Source organism: Pongo pygmaeus, chromosome 22 (assembly GCF_028885625.2).
Source record: "Pongo pygmaeus isolate AG05252 chromosome 22, NHGRI_mPonPyg2-v2.0_pri, whole genome shotgun sequence".
Taxonomy (NCBI): domain Eukaryota; kingdom Metazoa; phylum Chordata; class Mammalia; order Primates; family Hominidae; genus Pongo; species Pongo pygmaeus.
The window spans coordinates 54,406,719-54,427,875 of NC_072395.2; the positions used below are offsets into that span (position 1 = coordinate 54,406,719).

The 21,157-nt window shown below is 47.5% G+C and overlaps 1 protein-coding gene across 3 annotated transcripts in view; it reads right to left on the bottom strand.

Moving 5' to 3' along the window:
* Positions 1-21,157, bottom strand: part of TMPRSS2 (transmembrane serine protease 2) — a 43,785-nt gene that overhangs the window by 12,601 nt on the left and 10,027 nt on the right. For 2 of the 3 annotated variants that reach the window (XM_054468931.2, XM_063659629.1), the window contains exons 3-7: positions 17,526-17,748; positions 12,690-12,776; positions 11,574-11,693; positions 3,712-3,838; positions 2,405-2,515 (exon numbers count right to left, since the gene is read on the bottom strand). In XM_054468931.2, the coding sequence (XP_054324906.1) occupies positions 2,405-2,515; positions 3,712-3,838; positions 11,574-11,693; positions 12,690-12,776; positions 17,526-17,748 (668 nt within the window). The remainder of the gene's footprint in view (positions 1-2,404; positions 2,516-3,711; positions 3,839-11,573; positions 11,694-12,689; positions 12,777-17,525; positions 17,749-21,157) is intronic. The other variant, XM_054468933.2, reaches the window with a different exon arrangement.

Genomic DNA, 21,157 nt, shown 5'->3' on the forward strand with positions numbered 1-21,157 from the left:
TCCATATAGAGACAGTGGCAAAGACCAGACACTGAGCCAAGGTACACGGCTCACATCCCCACGGTGTGACCTTGGGCAAGTTACTTAACCTCTCTTAAAATTGTACCAGCTCCTAGGGTGGTTGTGAGGGTAAGCATACAATAACGCTAGTTTTTCTTTTTCCTCTTGGAATTTAAAATCATCTTCTAATTTTGTAAGGAAGCCATTTGGAAACCTCTGGGCTCCTATGACTGCTTTAAATTATGTAGTGTTGAAAGCAATATAACCAATAATTTCCCTAGGATTAGAAGAAACGTAAAAGTTACTCATTTGGGAGTCAAACATCCCAGGTTATGGATGAAGAGAAAGTAATCGGTGCATTTTGTCCTGCAGTGAATTTCCCAGGCTATGCTGAGAAGGAAAGACGCAGCCCCTGGCATGCAGAGCTGGCCCGCCCCGACAGCTGTGCCATGTGCTCTGCGGAACCTGAATGATTTCACTGAGCATCAATATCGGACTAGGTCCCTCCATGCCCAAGATAGGGCAAGACACAAGGAGCCTCCTCTGAAATGATGTCTGAACAGACAGAACAGGAACCTTGTGGTCACAACCACAAAATCACGACCTGATGTCTCCTCCTGTCCTGGCTAACTTGAGTGATGGACGTTTCTTTATCAATCATAGCTTTAGCCTAGCCTCATTCCAACCTCCTCCTAGAAAAAAAATAATAAAGCAGCCTCACAGAATTACCCCTGCTTCCTGGCAGCATCCAATCCAGAGCAAATCTCTGCTTCCTCCAACCGCCCCCAAACCACCTTGCAGGAGCCCAGGCCCTACAATAATAGGTCCTTCCTGACACCCTCTTACTGAGGCACACCCCCCAGGTTCCCAGTGACTGCAGGTGCATTCCAGGTGGACTCTGGCTCTGGGGCACTGACACGGCCAAGCGAAGACATGTCCCCTTTAAGAGAAGACATTTCCTAAGAATCCTAAGGTCGGTAGGGATAGCCCTGTGTGGTCACAGCGCCAGGGCCCATGTGGTTATTCACAGAAGCCCGACAGAAAACAAGCCAAGAACTCAGGCATCAAAGGGCAACTGCTGCCCAGAAAGAGGAAAAGAGGTGCGCCTCCCCGCCCCTCACCACTGAGGCAGAACAGAGCCTACCAGACAATGGCCTTCTCTTCTTTCTTCCAAGCCCTCCAGCCTCCTTGTGAGTTCCCAAGGCTCTTGCCAACGGATCGCAGCACCTCCTCCCCTCCCCCCGCCCCTGCCCGGCTGGACTTGGCTCCCTGATTCCGTGTGTAACCCAGGAAGACAAAGAACCACTCAGCATTTACAAAGCGCCCAGGCAGCTGTGTTTAGCTTCTCCACAGGGACAAACCGCAGCCCTGCTGTTTTGATGGGTGCACCTGGCCGTGCACAGCCCTCCCCACTGGGCTTGCCCTGCCACATTCCCCAGGAAAGCAGGCTGCAGTGGAAGTCAGGCCCCCAGACACCTCTGCCAGCGGCCACCAGGAATGCAAACCTGCCCCAGGCTCCCGCTCAGAGGAAAGGTGGCACGGGGTGATTAGTTCATCCTCCCCCGAAACACAGCACCTGGCACCTGGCGGGCAGGGAGGTGATGCCTAGACACCAGGCATAAGCCCTGGGGACCTGGGAGGCAAGGAGAGCTCATGCGCAAAGGACACTGTGTATCTTTCACGTCAGAAAACACTCGCATAACAGCAACAATCATAGCAAGACTGCAAACATCCTAAATGTGTGCAAAGCAAAAGGAATAGCTTAAGTCCATCCCCTCTTCTGTCCTCCCAGCCAGGTCAGCCACTCATCACGTGACCTGTGGCTTGTGCCCACTTCTATCCCCTGGACACATCACGACTCGTTCCCAGGCCGCCAGAATGCTGCCCATCCCTCACAGAGCACCCTCTGGCACTGCTGTCCCAGGGTTGGGGCTAAGGAGACCAGCCAGCCCAGCTGCCTGGAATGGAGCAGGACTTTCCTTGCTCAAGCCAGTGAAGTACCTGGCAAACTCGGATGAGCCAGTCACCCCGGCTGGGACACTGAGATATTATCTTGGATTCCTAGAACCACGCCCTGACACAATAGGTACATCTCTAAATGTCTGAAGAGGAAAGAAAACTAAATAGAGTTGAATGTCAATGTTGCAGTGTGAGCCGCTACCAACAAGGGCAGACGGTAGAGGCTGAAAATGAAATAGCAGAGAAACCTCGGCCACTTCCTATGAATAAACCAAGGGCTGCTTAGAGTAACTAGGCCTGGTCAGACTCTGATCTCCTCCCAATGCAAAATCCATCCAGACTGAGTATTGCAGCTCAGAGAAATCAGACTCAGGACAGCGATTCCCCATGGTGCCTCCTAGTTGATTTCATTCCAAAATTTTTCAAAGAAGAAATCACTGCATACCTGTGGTACAGTTTTTTATAGATATCGACATTGCCGGCACTTGTGTTCAGTTTCATAAAGCTGGTGGCTCCGCTGTCATCCTCTATTCCTTGGCTAGAGTAAAAATTATCCCTAAAAAAGACAGAAAACCTTATTTATGATAATGGTTAAGGCATAAGCAAATATAAATCCTATACTATGTCATAATACCTCTCATATGACATTCAGAATAAGAGGGAAAAACCTTAGTATTTAGGAAAAAAAAACACACGTTCTAACCAAGTGCTATAATATTGTAACGATTTTTCGATTCAATAACCCTAAAGTGTCAGATAAAATTCCTTCATTGGTCGTGTTTCTTATCCGTTAGGATCAAGAAACTATGAGAAGGACATAGGATTCTATAATCATACATACATTTAACCTAATAAAAGGTACAGATGTTAAAATGGCCCCAGTTATCAATTCCACCAGGTTCCTGGACTGTGATGGGGGCTTTGCTGTGTAATTCACCCCTGCTGTTTAGGGATGCCACAGTGACTAGCTAAGATGCCAACTTTCTCATCGAGTGGTAATTCATTCTGAAAACTGGCATATTGAATATCCTAAAGTTGCATAAAAATCACCTGGGGACCCTCCCATGGAAAACGAAGTGGCAGTAGCACCCTACCACTCTCTCCCCCGATGCCTGAGGGCGGCTGCCTCTCCCCAGGCAGTGCTGATAAGTGGTATCCAACCCCCTCCCACCCCTGTTAGGAATCACTGGCAGAGGACACACACTCCCTTAAGCCTTCCCACCTTCCCTCAGAGCTACGAGCAGGAATGACATTTTTTAAGTATCGATCTGATTGATTGATTCTCTCCCCAGCTCAAAAGGCTTCCACGGCTCCCGAATGCAGTGAAACTGGCACAGGGTTTGTCTCTGCTGCTCTCCCCAGCCCAACCCTCCTCGCCGGCTGTTCTGGCCCAACCTCTACCCAGGGAGGTGAATGGACCCTGGCTGAGAGGCACCTTGGAAAAAGAGGCACCTAATGCCCTCAGCCTGCCCCTTTGACCGCATGGCCACAGCACTGGGCACTCCCGAGCAATCAGGAGTCTATAGAGGCCAAGGAGAAGGCAGAGTAGGGTGGCAGTGAGCCAAGGTCCATGTGCTGGGCACAGCCCTAGCAGGACAAGTTCCACCTGCTGGTTATAGGGCTCAGCTTTTGGAAGGTGACAATTGTCCCCAGCACTCATGTGCCGGTGCTTTCACAGGGAGGCAAAGAGAGGGTCTTCTCCTGTTTCTGCTGTCTGTTCCTGTCACTCGGCGGGTGCTGCCCTGTACTCACTTATAGCCCATGTCCCTGCAGGCTGCCCGCCCGTAGTTCTCGTTCCAGTCATCTTGGCACACAGGGTGCCAGGACTTCCTCTGAGATGAGTACACCTGAAGGATGAAGTTTGGTCCATAGAGGCGAACTGCACGAGAAGGAGGATTATCCATGAGTTTCTTTCATTTTTTTTTTGAGACGGAGTCTCGCTCTGTCACCTAGGCTGAAGTGCAGTGGTCTGATCTCCACTCACTGCAGCCTCCGCCTCCCAGGTTCAAGCGATTCTCCTGCCTTAGCCTCCCAAGTACCTGGGATTACAGGCTTCCACCACCCCGTCCAGCTAATTTTTCTATTTTATTAGAGATGGGGTTTCACCATGTTGGCCAGGCTGGTCTCGAACTCCTGACCTCAGGTGATCCCCCTGCCTCAGTCTCCCAAAGTGTTGGAATTACAGGCGTGAGCCATTGCACCTGGCCTTGTCCCAACTCGTATCGTCCTAGCTACTACCCGAGCCCCGTGCTCCCCGTGGCTCCAGAGGTGACAGCACAGAGTTTACTCTTCTCGAGGCACTGACTGCACACAAAGGGAGGCCACACATTTATTCTTTTTCTGCTAAAAAGTGCTCTCTACATAAGAGAATTGAAAACAAGCACTGGGTCTAAAACTTGCACATATGTTCACTGCAGCCCTCTTAAAACAGCCGAAAGGCGAAAACACTCCAAACACCCACCAACGGCTGGGTGAGCAGAATAGGATATGTCCAAGATACACAATGGAATACGATTCAGCCAGAAGAGGGAATGAAATTCAGACACAGGCTGCAACCTGGATAAGTGCTGAAGACCTTGTGCTCAGTGAAAGGAGCCAGACATACTGCATGAGCCCACTTACATGGAATGCCGCTCATATTGCGTGAGCCCACATATTACATGATCCCGCTCACATGGAATGCCTAGAGTAGGAAATCTATAGACACTAAGTAGATTAGTGGTTGCTTAGGAGTAGGAGGGATGGGCTGGGAGGAGGGATATGGGGTGATAGTTCAAGGGCTTGGGGTTTCTTTATGAGCTGATGAAAATATGCTAAAATTGTCTGTGGTGATAGTTGCACATATTCGTGAATATATAAAAGCCAGTGAATTACATATTTAAATTTTATGGTACATACATTACATATCAATAAGCTGTTTTATATAAAAAATTATATCTCAATAAGCTATTATATATATATGTTTTATATATAAAAGCACTGAATTATATATTTGAATTTTATGGTACATAAATTAGATCTCAATAAGCTGTTTTTAAAAATAAATAAGATAGGCCAGGCATGGTGGCTCATGCCTGTAATACCAGTACTTTGGGAGGCTGAGGCGGGCAGATCACCTGAGGTCAGGAGTTTGAGACCAGCCTGGCCAACATGGAGAAACTCCATCTCTACTAAAATGCAAAAATTAGCCAGGTGTGGTGGCACGCACCTGTAATCTCAGCTACTTGGGAGGCTGAGGCAGGGGAATTGCTTGAACCCAGGAGGTAAAGGTTGCAGTGAGCTGAGATCACACCACTCCACTCCAGCCTGGATGACAGAGCAAAACTCTGTCTCAATAAATAAATAAATATATATATTATAAGATAAAAGGTTTTTTTTATTGTCCAGGAGACTCTAAATCAACATTCTGCTGAAATGATCTCAGCTATTTTATTTAAAGAAACAAAACATTATAAACACTGTTGAAGTCGCTCCCTATTCCCAATCTCTTCTCTCCCTCCCTAGAGGTAACTACCATCCAGAGTTTTGGGGACTTTTCGCTGGGCAGGATAATATGTGGGGTGGGCGTATTCACAGAACAGAATCCCATGCAGCTAAAGGGTTAAGCAGAGCATCATGAACAGGAAGAAGCTTGAAAACAGCGCTGCGGGAAAGAGAGCAAGTGCTAAATGATGCGTTCAGTATCACGTTATTCATGCAAAGCTGAAAGCATGGAAACAATGCTGTGTGGTTTAGGAGAAATATACATGGGCTTAAAGTATAAAGTGAGGACCTGGCTGTGCTCTAGCCTCTCTTCTTACTTCCTACGAGTGGCCCTGACTCACTGGACAGTCCGGTACCTGTGGGCTTGTTCCCCCATGAAATGACTTGGGTCTGATTATTGTCTAATGCCTCTGTGGTGAGTGATTCCGCATCCTACCTGCGAGTCGGTCACAGGTTACGTGAATGGATAAACCTTGTGCTACATCTGGACGACGGAATATTATTTGGTGCTAAAAAGAAATGAGCTATCAAGCCATGAAAACGTATGGAGGAAACTTGAATGCATATTACTAAGTGAAGGAAGCCAACAAAGTGAAGGAAGGTGTATGTGGTGAAGGCTACATACTCCGTGATTCCAGCGCTACAACATCCTGAAAAGGCCAAAACTTTGGAGGCACTAAAAAGATCAGATAGCTGGGGTGAGTGGGGAGAGAGAAACAGGTGCAGCCCAAGAGGTTCTAGGGCAGGAGAACTACTCTGGACGGTACTATCATTGTGGCTGTACAGCATTATGCATTTGTCAAATCCCACAGAACTGTACAAGAGAAAGGGTGAAGTCCAGGACTTGAGTTCGTCATAATGTATGCATCAGGTTCATCGGTGTTAATGAACGCACAGCACTGATGTGGGATGTTCATAACAGGGCAACTGTGTGCTGGGGAGGAGTACAAGGAGCTCGCTGCACTGTCTGTTTCATTTTCTGTAAACCTAAAACCACTCTAAAAAATAAAGTCTGTTCATTTTTTTAAAAGTAACTGAAATGAAATACACTTCTTCTTCTTTTTTTTTTTTTCTTGTTGCCCAGCCTGGAGTGCAATGGCACGATCTCAGCTCACCGCAACCTCCACCTCCTGGGTTCAAAAGATTCTCCTGACTCAGCCTCCTGAGTAGCTGGGATTACAGGCGTGCACCACCACGCCGGCTAATTTTGTATTTTTAGTAGAGACGGGGTTTCTCCATGTTGGTCAGGCTGGTCTCGAGCTCCTGACCTCAGGGGATCCCCCCACCCCCCCGCCTCGGCCTCCCAAAGTGCGGGGATTGCAGGCCTGAGCCAGCACACCTGGCTCGAAATACACTTCTGTGATTAAAAACAAAACTGCCACTGTGGCTCAAAAGGAGACACTTCATTCTTGGCTTGTGGGTAATTTTAGGGATTTTCTTTCCCTTCCAGCTATCTGCATCCGGAAGAGATGGCAGCTGATAAGCCAGAGAGCTGGAAAAGGTCTCAAGCTAGTCCTTTTTTTTTTTTTAAATATTAGGATTTTTTTTCTCAGCTTTGTCAAAGTATAGTTGACAAATAAAAATTTTACATGTAGGCCCAGTGCTGTGGCTCATGCCCGTAATCTCGGCACTTTGGAAGGGCAAGGCGGGAGGATCACTTGAGCCCAGAGTTCGAGACCAGCCTGGGCAACATGGCAAGACCCCATCTCCACCAAAAAATATAAATACATATGCATTAGCCTGGCATGATGGTACATGCCTGTGGCCCCAGCTTTTCAGGAGGCTGAGGGGGAAGGATGGACTGAGCCCAGGAGGTCGAGGCTGCAATGAGCCATGACTGAGCCACTGCACTCCAGACTGGGTGACAGAAGGAGACCTTGTCTCAAAAAAACCCAATTGTACATGTTTAATGTGTACAGCATGATGACTGGATATCCGCTGTGAAATGCTCACCGTAATAAAGCTAGTTAACACGTCCACCACCTCACATAATTACCATTTTCTTTTCTCTTTTCTGTGGTGAGAATACTTAAAATCTGCCCTTTTAGCAAATTCCAGGTATAGAGTACAGCATTGTTAACTAGAGTGAACAATTTAGTTTCTTTTCTGAGATTCTGAGAAAGACTCACAGAAAGGATAGCAACAGAAGTAGAAAGTGAATTAATGTTAAAATATGCACACACACACCCTTGGGAAGAAAGCGCTACACACATTTTTGAATGTTTTCCATGGGACGGGTCATATTCTTCAGCATCCTAAGGTGTGCATTTCAGCAAAAACAATTTCTACTCTATGAAATGGACAAATTAAAAGTGCACCCTATGCCTGTTCCAGTCTAAGAGAGAATACATGCACAGCGTTATGTTTATCTGTTTCGTTTTATACGAATAATCAATATGGAAACTGGATAAAACCAAACTGAAGCCGGTCTAGGTCTCTCAGGTTACAGATCCACACACCCTCTGACCTAGCAACTCTAATCCTGGAAGCGTTTCCTACTGATATGCTCACACACTTGGAGCAGTGTGTGTTGCAGCAAAAGGTGGAAAAAACCTTAAGATCCACCAAGAAGAGACAGGGGCAATAATGGTGCATCCATGCAAAGGACCAACTGTGCCGTGGTGGGAAAAACACGGGGCTCATTTCCCTACAGAATGCTGTCCAGGATGGTATCCAGTGCAGGACAGTCAACTGGTAGGAACCACTGGGAAATAGGGTCACGGTAACGCAGAAATACATGTGCTTCTTTATGCAAAAACTCTCTGGAAAGAGAAGCAACTCAGATGAGTTGCCCCAAGAAATGTGATTGGCTGGTAAGCAGGTGGGCATGTATGTGAGTGATGCGTGTATGTGTGTGTGTGTGTGAGTGTGTCTGGGGTGTATGGGGGGGAAGGGGGGGTAGGTAAGTAAGCAGAGCAAGGAAGAAGAGATTTTCCACTGCATACCCTTTTGTACTTCCTTGATTTTGACCTAATAATACTTTAATAGTGTACAACTATTAAAGTATTTTAATAAATACGACTTAAATATTAAAAAGAGAGCAACTCTTCAGGTAACATAAGGACTTTGCTGGTGTTTATTCACCCACATGTGCACATAGGAGAACATCAAAAGCCATTCCAGGCCAGGCGCGGTGGTTCATGCCTGTAATCCCGGCAGTCTGGGAGGCTGAGGCGGGAGAATTGCTTGAGGTCAGGAGTTCGAGACCAGCCTGGACAACATCGACGAAACCCCATTTCTACAAAAAATATAAAAATTAGCCAGGCATGGTGGCGAGCACCTGTAGTCCCAGCCACTTGGGGGAGCTGAGGCTGGGGGATCGCTTAACCCCAGGAGGTCGAAGTTGCAGTGAGCCGTGATCATGCCTCTGTACTCCAGCCTGGGCAACAGAGTGAAACCCTGTCTCCAGGAAAAAAAAAAAAAGAAAGAAAAGAAAAAGCCATTCCACGTGCTATCTTAACCTCACGCTACTCAATCTCAAAAACTCCCCACTTTATTTAAGAAACTAAATAAAGCAAAAGAACTATGTTTAATCAGCAAATGCATCATTTTCAAGTGCTAATCCTTTTCTGAGAAGCAAGGCTGTGCTGGAGGAAAGGTATCAGGAACACGGAACACTTGGGCCTGCTCAAGGCCGGCACAAGGGCCGAGATCCACGGGCCAGTGCTCCTCACCAGGAAATTCCACAGCCAGGACTGACAGTGAGGGCGTAACAGGAAACCAGTCCCCACCAAGGATGGCCCTTAGGAGAGGGGGGATTACTTTAGCACGGAAAACTCTTTGTCTAGAATTCTCAGCCAGCTCTGAGGCTTGTGGTTTCTACAGAAAACTCCAGGAGGTTAGGACTGCACTTGAGGGAGGGGAGGAGAACTACCTAAGAGATTTCTGGTAAGTCCTCTGACTCCACAATTCTGAAATTTCTATTTCTAGAAAAAAAAAAATGGTTCTAGTGTAAACATGTCAGATTATGCTTAGCGGGAACTAAGATATGAGAGCACACACCACCACCAATGCTGATCCGCAAGCCTGGAATACATGGCTGTGCTTGGGAAAAACTTTTTTTTTTGAGGTGGAGTCTCGCTCTGTCACCCAGGCAGATTGTGCAGTGGCGCAATCTTGGCTCACTGCAACCCCCTCCTCCCAGGTTCAAGCGATTCTCCTGCCTCAGCCTCCCGAGTAGCTGGGACTACAGGCCCGCACCACCACATCTGTTTAATTTTTGTATTTTTAGTAGAGACGGGGTTTCACCATGTTGGCCAGGCTGGTCTGGAATTCCTGACCTCGTGATCTGCCCACCTCGGCCTCCCAAAGTGCTGAGATTATAGGCGTGAGCCACCGTGCCCGGCCGGGAAATAAGTTTTAAAGGAAGAGGAAGAAAGTAAAAGGCAGCTCTTAAGGAGAAACGAGCCAGCTCCATGCCAGCTGCAGAGCCCCGTTCCATACGCAGCTGGCAGGAGGGGGATGATTAGCACAACCCTCATACTCAGGCTCGTTTCCCTGTTCCAGCTACTAACTGCCCTTGAAATCACCCTCAAAAATTCATGAAAAATACAAATAAAAATGCAAATGAAACCACAATGAGGTATATCATTTCATACCTCTTCAAATGGCTACTATCAAAAAGATGGAAAATAACAGGAGTTGGTGAGTGTGTAGAAGAGAAATGGAGCCTTTGCACCCTGGGGGAGGGAGTGGAAGTTGCTACGGCCATTGTGGAAAACAGTATGGCGTTTCCTCAAAAAGTTAGAAACAGAACTGCCAGGGGATCCAGCAATCTCACTGCTGGGTTTATATCCAAAGGAAAGGAAATCCGTGTGTTGAAGAGGGACCTGCACGCCCACGCTCACTGCGGCATTTTTCTCAACCTAAGTGTCCATCAGTGAATGAAGGGATAAGGAAAATGTGGAGTGTATGCACAATGCAATACTATTCAGCCACAAGAAAGAAGGAAATCCTGTCATTTCCAACAACATAGATGAAGCTGGAGGACATTATGCTAAGTGAACAAGCCAGACACAGAGATACAAACACTGCATGAAGCCACTTACATGTGGAATGTAAAAACCTCAAACTCACAGAAGCAGAGAGTAGAAAGGCAGCTACCAGAGGCTGGGGGTGGGGGGTGACAACACTGGGGAGATGTTGGTCAAAGGTCACAAAATCTTAGTTAGACAGGAGGAATAAGTTCGAGAGATCTATTGTACATCATAGTGACTGCAGTTAATAAACTATATGTTGCATATTTGAAAATCACTACGAGAGTAGGTTTTATGTGTTCTTAATAAGACACATATATGAGGTAAGGCCCATGTTCTAACTTGACTTAGCCATGCCACAGGCATACACGTATCCAAACATCATATGGTATGCCATAAATAGGAGCAATGCTTCCTAGTTCATTAAAATAAATAAATAGATAAACCACAGAAAATAAAATGAAACAGATGAGCCCACTCTGTAACAACAGATAGACCTTTAAAGGCAGCTTGTTTTGGAAATAACATAGTGCATCTCCAATTTTGTTTTTCATTAATTAATTAATTAATTTTTTGAGACAGCTCTGTCTCCCAGGCTGGAATGCAGTGGTGTGATCTCAGCTCACTGCAACCTCCGCCTCCCAGGTTCAAGTGATTGTCCTGCCTCAGCCTCCTGAGTAGCTGGGATTACAGGCACCCGCCACCGTGCCTGGCTAATTTTTGTATTTTTAGTGGAGATAGGGTTTCACCATATTGGTCAGGCTGGTCTCAAACTCCTGACCTCACGTGATCCACCTGCCTCGGCCTCCCAAAGTGCTGGCATTACAGGCATGAGCCACCGTTCCTGGCCTGCATCTCCAACTTTATAAACAGCTTGCTCATCTTAACTGACTTCCTGTGGCAGTTCAGAGCACGTGTGGTTCCAATGACACAGTCCTCGGTGGCCCTGTCATCTCCCTCCCACCTGCTGGGCGAGGTTGGGCTGGAAACACAACCTCTCTGAGCCCCAGGGCTTAGCCTGGAGCAGGGATTCAATGACATCATGTGTCAGCGTACTGGACGCAGGCAAGGCCCAGTCACCCAAAGGCCCCTGGACCCGGCTGCTGTCTCTAAGGTGAGCAGAGCAGTTCCTTCCCAAGGCCAAGGCTGACTCACCACACCGATTCTCGTCCTCCCCGCCGGGGCAGTGTGACACGCCATCGCACCAGTTAGAGGGGCTGATGCAGGTACCTGAGGAGTTGCACTCTATCCCAGAGTCGGAGCACTTGCTGCCCACTTGCCAAGAAAACAGAAGAGAGGTGCCCATCAGGCTGAGAAACCAAATGAGCCTCATGGAGTGAGGAACACGGTGGCATTACTGTAGCTCTCTGCAGCCTCCAACTCCTGGCCCCACTGTGTTTGTTTTGTTTTGTTTTGTTTTGTTTTGTTTTTGAGATGAAGTCTCATTCTGTCACCCAGGCTGGAGTGCAGGGGCACAATCTTGGCTCATTGCAACCTCCAACTCCTGGGTTCAAGTGATTCTCCTGCCCCAGCCTCCTAAGTAGCTGGGATTACAGGTGTGCGCCACCACGCCTGGCTAATTTTTTGTATTTTTAGTAGAGATGGAGTTTCAACATGTTGGCCAGGCTGGTGGTCTCGAACTCCTGACCTCAGGTGGTCCACCTGCCTTAGCCTTTTAAAGTGCTGGGATAACAGGCATGAGCCAATCCTCCACTTTAATAAGGAGGAGAAGTGTCCTTGCCACCAGCACGTATAAGTGGAATTGGCACTGGGGCACCTTACTTCCGTGGGGGCAATGGGAAGGACCCTCTCAGTGTTTGGGTTTGGACGGCACTCACACGTCCTCTCTGCCACACAGGTAACTTCAAGGATCCACAATGGCACGTGGGTCTGCACCACCCCAGGCTGATGGGAAGGCTCAGGCTGCAGTTGCAGGAGGTGGGACGGGGAGGGGCGGGCCTGGTCCCCAACAGCCACTGCTGTACAGTGAGATACAGGTAACTGGGTGTGGCCCCCAAGGTAGAAGAAACTGTGCTCACAGTGCTGGGTGGCACAAAGCACCCCAAAGCACTGGCTACATTCTAAATGCTTTCCCCATGATGTGTCAATCTCATAGCTAAACAAGAGAAGGGAAGAGAGACAGCCTCGTTATGTAAGACAGGAACCTCACGGAGGGCCTCCAGAGGTCTCAGTAGCCCAGAGAGCAGGGTCTGGCTCAGAGCACTGGGGACTGCAGGAGCACATGGTGGGACCGAGGCTCCCTGCACTCACTGAACTTCCAGAGTAGGCCAGCGGCCAGCGCAGCTCCCACGAGGAAGGTCCCCAGGGTCAAGGTGATGCACAGTGCTTTCTTAGTCTCTGGAAGAAGGAGGAGAGTGCAACGTTCAGATCAGAGTTGTTTAGAAGTCATGCTCTCAAATGTTATCTATTATTTTTATAGTACACCATATTAAGAAATAATTATTTCATATACACTTAAAAATGTGACTTTTAATTTTAAGAAATATCATGGACGATCCTACTTCTTCCATAACACTAAACCTTATGCAATTTGGAGACCAACAGGAGGAAGCTGTGATCTTCAGCAAAGTACACGGAGGTTAGGCTCTTTTAAAAAGTGTGGTATGCTTCGCTGGGCACGGTGGTTCACGCCAGTAATCCTAACGCTTTGAGAGGCTGAGGTGGGTGGATCACCTGAGATCAAGAGTTCAAGACCAGTCTGGCCAACATGGTGAAACCTCATCTCTACTAAAAATACAAAAATTAGCTAGGCGTGGTGGCAGGTGCCTGTAATCCTAGCTACTTGGGAGGCTGAGGCAGGAGAATCACTTGAACCCAGCAGGCAGAGGTTGCAAGGAGCCAAGATCACACCATTGCACTCCAGCCTGGGCGACAGAGCAAAAACTCTGTCAAAAAAAAAAAAAAAAAAAGGATGGTATGCTAAAAGAGGGTCTTAAAATAGGCAGATGATTAATGTAAAAAAAAAAAAAAAGAACTAAGACCTCATCTTGGTAATTACAAGCATAAGCAAAATAATAATACTGTCCTGAAAACTATCATTACTCTGTTACCAGTACTCAAAGCAGAATAAATTGTCTTACCCAAGGCTGTTTAGCGAATGGATGCTACTGTCCCATTCGGACATCCGCCAAAGCCACATGTGGCTATTTAATTAATGTTCCATAGAATTAAGTAAAATGATGTAAATTCAAGTGCTCAGTCATCACATGAGGCCGGTGGCTACCATGTCAGACAGTGCAGCTGTAGAACCTTCCCATGGCGTCCCTAAGTCCTGCTGGACAGCGCCAGCACAGGCCTTTTGGTCCAAGGGCAGAAATACCAAACTCAGAGGAAAGGCACATTTCAGAAAAAAATGAATTTGGGAAAGGTCACTGATTTTCCCTAGTGAGACATAGCATTATTGGTCAGAGGGTAAGCCAAAAGTCACACAGAGTTCAGAAGATAGCTACAGGCACCAGAGAGGCATGGCAGAGTCAGACGCTGGGCTCAGCCAGCTCATGGGCTAGGAGGGAGGGCATCCATCCCCATCACCCCAGTGATGCCCAGCAGCCCCAGGTCCAGGAGCTCCTGGGAGCTTTCCCTGAAGAAAGGTGCAGAGGTGGAGGAGAGGGGAGGAAAAGGCATTTGAACAGACCCTCACAGGCTGGAGAGGCGGCTTGGCAGCCTGAAACTGCCCACCTGGCCACACCTGTGCCTCCGGAGGTCTGCCAGGTCAATAAGCTCAGAGCTGACCCATCTGCTGAGGGCTCAATGCCATGCCTCTCTCTTTGTGACAACATTCTGATAATTCTACCATCACTCTCAAACTGTTACAGTCTTAAGAATTACCTGGGGAATGTGGTGGTTCCCATCACCAGAGATTCTATTTCAGTTGGGGGTCGGGCATGAATCTGCGTTGCATTTTTTTTGAGACAGGGTCTTGCCTGTTGCCCAGGCTGGAATGCAGTGGCACAATCATGGCTCACTGCAGCCTCCACCTCCTGGGCTCAAGCCATCCTTCCGCTTCAACCTCTCGAGTAGCTGGGACCACAGATGTGCACCACCATGCCTGGCTCATTTTTGGTAGATGAGGTTTCACCATATTTCCCAGGCTGGTCTCGAACTCCTGGGCCCAAGTGATCCACTCGCCTCAGTCTCTCAAAGTGCTGGGATAACAGGTGTGAGTCACTGCACCCGACCTGAATCTGAATTTCCAACAGTCTCACAGATGAGGCTAGCACCACTGGTCTGAGGGCCATGCCCAGGCACACAATGTTCTCATAACTTGGCTGCAATGATTATATATGATGCAGGCAAGCTGGGGCCAAGGTAGTTCATGAGAGAAATTCCAGATGGCCTCTCTGGCCCATTACCAAGGACACTTTCCTCCATCAATGGCTTCCCGAGTGCCGTTTTATCCAAGATAAAATGACTGGTCTGCTGAGATGAGGGCTATTCAATTAGGTATCCTGAACCTCACACTGAGCATGTGCCGATCTGTACAGGTCTCACCAGGAGCGTGTATAAAGCGGGAAGCCCTAAGTTTACTTTGCTGGACAGGCGTCTCTAGTCAGCGCGTGGTCAGTACAGACACCACTGGGTCTTGGCTTGTCACAGCTGCTGTTGCACAGTTTAATTACAACTCACTGGCCGGGCACGGTGGCTCATGCCACCTATGCCCTTTGGGAGTGGATCCCAGCACTTTGGGAGGCCAAGGCAGGCGGATCACCTGATGTCAGGAGTTCGAGACCAGCCTGGCCAACATGGCAAAACCCCGTCTCTACTAAAAATACAAAAATTAGCCAGTCGCAGTGGCGCATCCGTAGTTCTAGCTACTCAGGAGGCTGAGGCAGGAGAATTGCTTGAACCTGAGAGGCAGAGGTTGCAGTGAGCTGAGATCGTGCCACTGCACTCCAGCCTGGGCGACAGAGCGAGACTCCGTCTCAAAAAACAAACAAACAAACAACAAAAAAACCATGCACACACAACCCACTATCCATTTCCCTCAGTCGTGACCAACTTAAGTTTGTCAACTCAGCCTTATGGTTTCTCATGTTTAACTGCTTGTTTCACATGCACATTTGGAGGACTATGGACCTTCGATTCTCCAAAGCCTAAGCTTTAAGCTGCGTATTCGCTCCTATTCAATCATCAACCTTCTACGGCTGTAGCTAAAGCAAATAAATACATTAAGTCTGGAAAAATTCCTTATACTCCTGATGGGTGCTTCTGAATTGGTGCTACTCAATAACTGGGAGAAGAGTTTCAAAGCCAAACATTACACTTTCAAAATGTATACATTTCTATATATTAGATGCCGACAGTGTTTTATTAAAAATAGTACCAGGGTAAGTTCAATTAAATTACTAAATTATTTTTGAGTCTACGAGTTTTATAATGCAAAAATCATACATGTAGGTTCATAGTCTTCCCTTATAAAAGCAACTGATAAGGGACTGATATATCCCCGTCCAACTCTGTCATCATCTAGTCTTTCCCGGGAAACGTGGAAATGTGTCCATCAGGTGGGCCAGGGGTTCGTTTGCCTTCCTGGGTTTGGCCGTCACTGGTGGGAACACCACCGTCTGGAGATGCTGACTTCAGGAGAAGACCTTCACTGCCATTTCTTAGGGGGGTAGCTCACACAGACAGTTCCTTAACCCTTTCACCCTGGCTGCCTTCCATCCCCACAATGGACAAAGACCAGGAGTTCCCAACCTCCACACTAAGCGATATTTTGCCCGGAGGATTCTTTGCTGTCGGGGGGCTGTCTTGTGCCTTGCAGGAGGTTGAGCAGCATCCCCGGTGCCTACCTCGGAGCAGCACCCCCTCCCCACTTGTAACAATCCACACTGTCTCCAGACACTGCCAATTGTCTCTGGGAATCCAAATTGTCCTGATTGAGAACCACTGGCCTTGACCTACCCAACCACCCCCAGAAGAACATCAGTGCAAACACAGGTATCTGCTTGGTGGGGAGCATCGGAAGGAGGGAAAGAGACAAAGAGAGAAGGGAGAGAAAGGAAGGAAGGCTCATGAAGGGGTAGAAAACTTAGAGACAGGAGGTGGCCGGAGAGGAACAGGGTGGAGGAGCCATTTGTGAAAGGTGAGGGGGTGAGAGGGGGGGTAGAAACACAGGAGCGACAGCACTTGTCCTGAGCAGAGGAGAAGTGGGGACAGACAGGGCTTCACAGAGCACTGGCATTAATCACGTTGAAGACTGATTATGTGATGTGAACACATGGAAATTCACATTCTGACGAATCTCTAACTGTACAAGTTGTAGAGACAGGATGCACATTTCACAAAATAAAATAAAAACACTATCAATTAAAAGATCAATGTAAAAGATCTTTGGCATAGCCACTGCTGTGCGGGTTCCACCTGGGCAATTCTTAGCACTGAAACTAGCCTGAATTAACAGCTGGGAGGCAGTGCAAGAGGGGGCGGACTGGAAAGACATGAGACCAAATGAAATGGCAAAGAAAGGAGATGAATGGAAGGATGAGGAAGAGGAGGGACTGAAGTGACAGCAAATAAAATTTAACCTCCAGTCCTCCCACGCTCACTCTCTTGCTCCGGCCACCTGCAGGACCCTGAAGCCCACTGAGACAGCTCAGACACTTCTGTGCGACAACCGCACCAGCCAGGTCATCCACTAAACACAAAGTAACAGAGAGCATCTTAAACATGACCTGTCATATCCAGGGGACTATATGACAAAGAAAGGTAAGATAGTTGATTTCTGCTCTTGGAAGCTTACCATTTATTCAAGAACAGCTATCAATAAACCACACAGCCAAGAAACCCAGAGAAGGTGATCTCGAAAGCCTACGCTGAGTAGAACAGGCAAAGCTGTACAGGAGAAGTTAACAGAAGACGGAGGTCTCTGCAGGCCCTAGGCAAGAGGCTAGGCCTGGCGGCGACAGCTGTGACCCAGCAGGAAGAGAGTGGAAAGGCATGAAGACAGGCTGGCTCCGGCAGATGGAAACGAAGGGTCAGACCAGGAGAGCTGGTGACAGTGGTGGTGGGAGCAGAGAGCCCACTGTGGAGGCAGACTCAGGACCCCGGGCTTATTATAGGAAATAAACACAAAGAGAATCCTACTTGAGGTGCACACTGTCCCCAATGGGGATTTGGGCTGCGTGTGGACGACGGGGTTGGAAGCCTGCGTCAGGACCCTCGGGGCGTACTGGGGCACGGGGGACGGGTAGTACTGAGCCGGATGCACCTCGTAGACACTGGGGGCCACAGTGGGCTGTGCGGGGTAGGGGTTTTCCGGTTGGTATCCATGATTTTCATAGTAAGGTCCAATAGCTGGCGGTGACCCCTAAACAATTGAAAAGAAGACGAATAATATAAAACTCTTATTTGCACTAAAGGGCTACATACAAACTATCACATCATATCACAGCTATACCAATGATCTTTTAAATTGATAATGTTTTTATTTTATTTTGTGAAATATGCATCCTGTCTATACAACTTGTACAGTTAGAGATTAATAAGAAAGTGACAAGATATTAAAAAGGTACTACAAGGCTGGGTGTGGTGGCTCATGCCTGTAATCCCAGCACTTTGGGAGGCCGAGGCGGGCGGATCATGAGGTCAGGAGATCGAGACCATCCTGGCCAACATGGTGAATCCCTGTCTTTACTAAAAATACAAAAATTAGCTGGGTATTGTGGCGGGCGCCTATAATCCCCGCTACTCGGGAGGCTGAGGCAGGACAATGGCTTGAACCTGGGAGGGAGAGATTGCAGTGAGCCGAGATCGCACCACTGTACTCCAGCCTGGCGACAGAGCAAGACTCTGTCTCAAAAAAAAAAAAAAAAGTAAAAGAAAAGAAAAGGTACTACAGATTCTCCCTAGGTGTCTACAACTATGTCAAACATTGAATTTATTTAGAATAAAAACTAACCAGAACTTTCAATTACCAAAGTTTTCTGTTTTGGTTTGGTTTTACTATTCATTCTTTTTTTCTTACATGTCCATTTATTAAACAGGAGTTCCTTCATGAAAATTTAATACAATATTTATTCACGATTACAGTTGAGAAAATTATTTCCCTCTACATACAAAAATACAGATTTGGCTGGGCGCGGTGGGTCACTCATAATCCCAGCACTTTGGGTGGCTAAAGCAGGTGGATCACCTGAGGTCAGGAGTTCGAGACCAGCCTGGCCAACATGGTGAAACCCCATCTTTACTAAAAATACAAAAAATTAGCCGGATATGGTGGTGCACGCCTATAGTTCCAGCTACTTGGGAGACCGAGGTGGGAGAATTGCTTGAACCCGGGAGGCGGAAGTTGCAGTGAATGGAGATCGCGCCACTACACTCCAGCCTGGGCGACAAGAGCGAAACTCCCGTCTCAAAAAAAAAAAAAACACTATGAAAACAGTCAAGACAAGTACCATGAAAAATGGGTCCTTCAAAAGAAAGAAAGAAGGAAAATTGAGGTCATTGTGAGGCTTTGTTTGCTGTTGGGGAGAAATCAATGGCAGCAAAGCTCTGGGGCCCCTGACCCACTCGAGACATACAGACTCAAACTCGAGAACCACACAAGCCAGGGCAAAACCACCCCAGGGCTTTCGCATCTGCTGAAAAGCCAAGCGTGCAAACCCAAGTTTGCCCAATGGGCTATATATTCTTTAAAATAAAAAAAAAAGTGGCAGACATTGGGATTTAGTAAAATATAGTCATAATTTTAAAAAGTTGTGTAGAGGTCTGGAGTTAGAATCCATTAAGCCAAAATCCTATACTTTTAGTTCCTCCAGTCTTTTCCTTGAATATTGATATAGAAAATTATAAACTAGCAATACCATAATTATAATGAGAAGAATAATAGCTGACATTGGAGAACTCAGCTGCTGCCACGCTCCTGTACTCATAATCTCCTTGATCACTCACCATAATCCCTCCCGCTGCCAGCAAGACTGGCACAGGTATGAATTAATACAACCATTTTGCAGAGAAAAAAACTGAGTGAAGAAATGTGCCTGAAGGAGCATAGTCTCTGTGTTATCCTGCAAATACCTCTTCTACATCCTCTTCTCTCATATAAGGAATGTATCGTCATTCACTCACCATCTCTTATTAATGGAAATTTGAGTGGTTCACAACATGGGCTGTTAGCAGCTCTGCTGCAATAAACGTTCTTACACATTACATGCATTTTTGTGCAGAGGATAGAAAGGTGTAGCTACATCCCTTTAAATGAAATTTCTGGGTCAGAGTGTGGCCATACATAAATGTGAAAGGAACTGCCTAGAAGTAGCATTTCATTCTCAGCTCTGTCCTTCAGCTGGTGCCTATCTTCTTAGAATGCCCACCTCCCTTCCTCAGCCTACTTAAAAATTGCCTTCCCAAGGCCTACCCTGTCAAGACTCGCCCCAAACAGGCCACTCTGGGCCCCACCAGCCCACATCTTCCCCTTCTTTCAGCTCTACCTGGTTACCTGTTGGCTGGGCCATTCTGGGAGGCCATGTTTTTCCTCTTATCTGTATCTAAGGGCCCCCATGCAAAACTTTTTCCTATTCATTAATTTCTCCCCCTTGTCTCTCTCTCTTTTTTTTTTTTTTTCTTTGAGACAGTGTTTCCCTCTTGTTTCCCAGGCTGGAGTGCAATGGCGCGATCCTGGCTCACCGCAACCTCTGCCTCCCAGGTTCAAGTGATTCTCCTGCCTCAGCCGCCTGAGTAGCTGGGATTACAGGCATGCGCCAGCACACCTGGCTAATTTTTGTATTTTTAGTAGAGACAGGGTTTCTCCATGTTGGTCAGGCTGGTCTTGAACTCCCAACCTCAGGTGATCTGCCTGCCTCGGCCTCCCAAAGTGCTGGATGACAGGCATGAGCCACCGTGCCCAGCCTGCCCCTTGTCTCTTATTGACCTCAGAGAATGACAGCAAGTTTGTACTCAACGGACAGATGTTCTGAGCAGAGGCAGCATAGCTCTTAGAACTTTAAATGAGGCCTCCAGGGAAGTTGATTATAATGGAATGAGCCAAACAAGGCCCGCAGAGTTCACCCCCACTTAATAGCTCACTAATGCTATCCTTCAAAAGTCCGAAGATTACAACTCTGAACCAGAGCAGCACACGGAGGGAAAACACAAGGTAATCTCTCATCTAAATGAGGGAGCCAGAGGCTGCAATCTCAGCCATCTAAGAACTTGCCATCCACTAGCAAGCAGGTTTGTCCCTGAAAATTCCTGAGCAGTGGACTTGAAATTAAACACAGACCCAGTAAAAAATGAATATCAGTAACAAATAAAGGGGAAAACAAGGTATATTTTCCAGATATAGAATCTAGGAAGTGTTTAAAACTCTTTACTAAATGCATTTATTTTAGGAGTAAGGCAAATGGGTCAGTTACAATGGGGAGCAGAGATTAGCCACATTTGTCTCCAAAGGGAGTGGGCTCCAGGGAGAGGGAGGGCTGGCCCATGCCTCATGCAGTTATGACTTTTCCTAGTCCTTCAGTTGGGCATCGAAGGGATCCCACGTGAGTCTCTTCCCTGGGACATACCCCTGTTATCGCCATCCTGCCTCATCTGTCCCCACTCCTTGTCCCTGCCCCCTGCCCTGCAAAGCAGGAAGGGACGAAGTCAAGGTGAGAATGCATATCACCCACGTCTACCCAACAGCCATGGCTTTTGCGACTCACCTGGGCAGCTGTGTGGCTGCGCACCTGACTCACTCTTTCTAGAGGGTGCCTTGAACAGCATCAGCGTGGCCC